At 53.5% G+C, this 1,279-nt stretch overlaps 1 protein-coding gene across 1 annotated transcript in view; it reads right to left on the reverse strand.

Moving 5' to 3' along the window:
* Nucleotides 1–1,279, reverse strand: part of TEX35 (testis expressed 35) — a 10,070-nt gene that overhangs the window by 388 nt on the left and 8,403 nt on the right. Inside the window, exons 6-8 of the mRNA XM_008571817.1 lie at nucleotides 1,059–1,120; nucleotides 640–832; nucleotides 268–311 (exon numbers count right to left, since the gene is read on the reverse strand). Of these exons, the coding sequence (XP_008570039.1) occupies nucleotides 268–311; nucleotides 640–832; nucleotides 1,059–1,120 (299 nt within the window). The remainder of the gene's footprint in view (nucleotides 1–267; nucleotides 312–639; nucleotides 833–1,058; nucleotides 1,121–1,279) is intronic.

Raw genomic sequence — 1,279 nt, forward strand, 5'->3', positions numbered from 1 at the left:
AGGGTCGGGTTGGCAGCCGATGGTGCACCCCCACCCTGCCAGGGGGGCCTCCGGACAGCAGCCCCTAGGCTGGGCCGCCCAAGTCCTCCTTCCTAGTGCCACATCCTCTCTGACTCAGTGGTTGTGGCGGGGGCAGAGTCTGCTCACAATCCCTACTCCCTGCACAACCACAGGAGGGGCTGGATGCGGATGCAGCTGGAGCACACTCGCTTTGGGATAACAAGGCACCAGCCCGAGATCATGCACGTCTCCTGTGGATCTACCTACCCCTGATTGCAGTTGTTCTTTAGGGCACACAACAAACATTTCTCCTGCAAAGGACAAAAACGGCACAAGAAAGATCATTTCTCCCTGGTCCAAGATGGCCAGACTGCTGGGCACCTCATCAGACCTTGCTATAGGAAAGGAGAGAATCATACAGTGGAACTCAGGAGCGGGCGCATCCAGGGTCAAGTCCTACATGGTCATGGCTTAAGTAGCTCCACAGGCCTAGAGGGCCAGGCAGGTAAGGGAGGGCTGCAGACTGCGGAAGAGCCAGGGGCCAGCAGAGGCGTGGTACCAGTCCCGTCACAGCAAGAGCTCTGGGGAAGGAGCCAGGGACCTGGCACCTGTGCTGGGTCAGGGCAGGGCTTCACTTACACAGCAGGTATTACATTGATGAAGGGAATCCAGTGGGTCCTTTTTTGTTTTTGGTGGTGCCAACGTCTTCTTGTGACGAGCTAATGGTACTCCAGCAGCTCCGTCCATTTTCTTGGGCCTGAGCTGCAGGTCTGTGTCAGTCTTTCCCATCAGCCTGAGTTCCAGCTGCTCCTTTGATCCTCTTCTACGGGGACTGGGGGGTCAGGGAGGGGCAGAGAGTTGGAGAGACAATTTCCAACATGACAAGGGGATAATTAGGACATGGGTGGCCATGGAAGGCCTTGACTCCAAACCACTGGGCAATAGCCAAGACAACTCCCTGAAGAGGCTGAGGGTCCTCTGTACCCCGAAGACATTCAGCAAAGTGAAGGGAGGAGATTGTTTAGAGGTGAGGAGAGGTGGGTGCAGGTCACACTTACAGCTTGTTGTTCTGAATATTTATAAGAACGTCCATCTTCTCATCCATATCCTTCTGCATTTCCTTCAAGAGAGAATTCAAAACTAGAATCTTCATGTTGAAGGGTTTGGAAATGCTTTCCTCTTGCCTCTCTCTCCTAACCATTCTGTATCTTACTTCCTCAAAAATCCTCTCTAGACTTGGGTGAAGTGGCATTTGGGGCATTCATGACATGTTCTCCCT

The sequence above is a fragment of the Galeopterus variegatus genome, unplaced genomic scaffold (genome assembly GCF_000696425.1).
Source record: "Galeopterus variegatus unplaced genomic scaffold, G_variegatus-3.0.2 Scaffold724, whole genome shotgun sequence".
Lineage (NCBI taxonomy): Eukaryota > Metazoa > Chordata > Mammalia > Dermoptera > Cynocephalidae > Galeopterus > Galeopterus variegatus.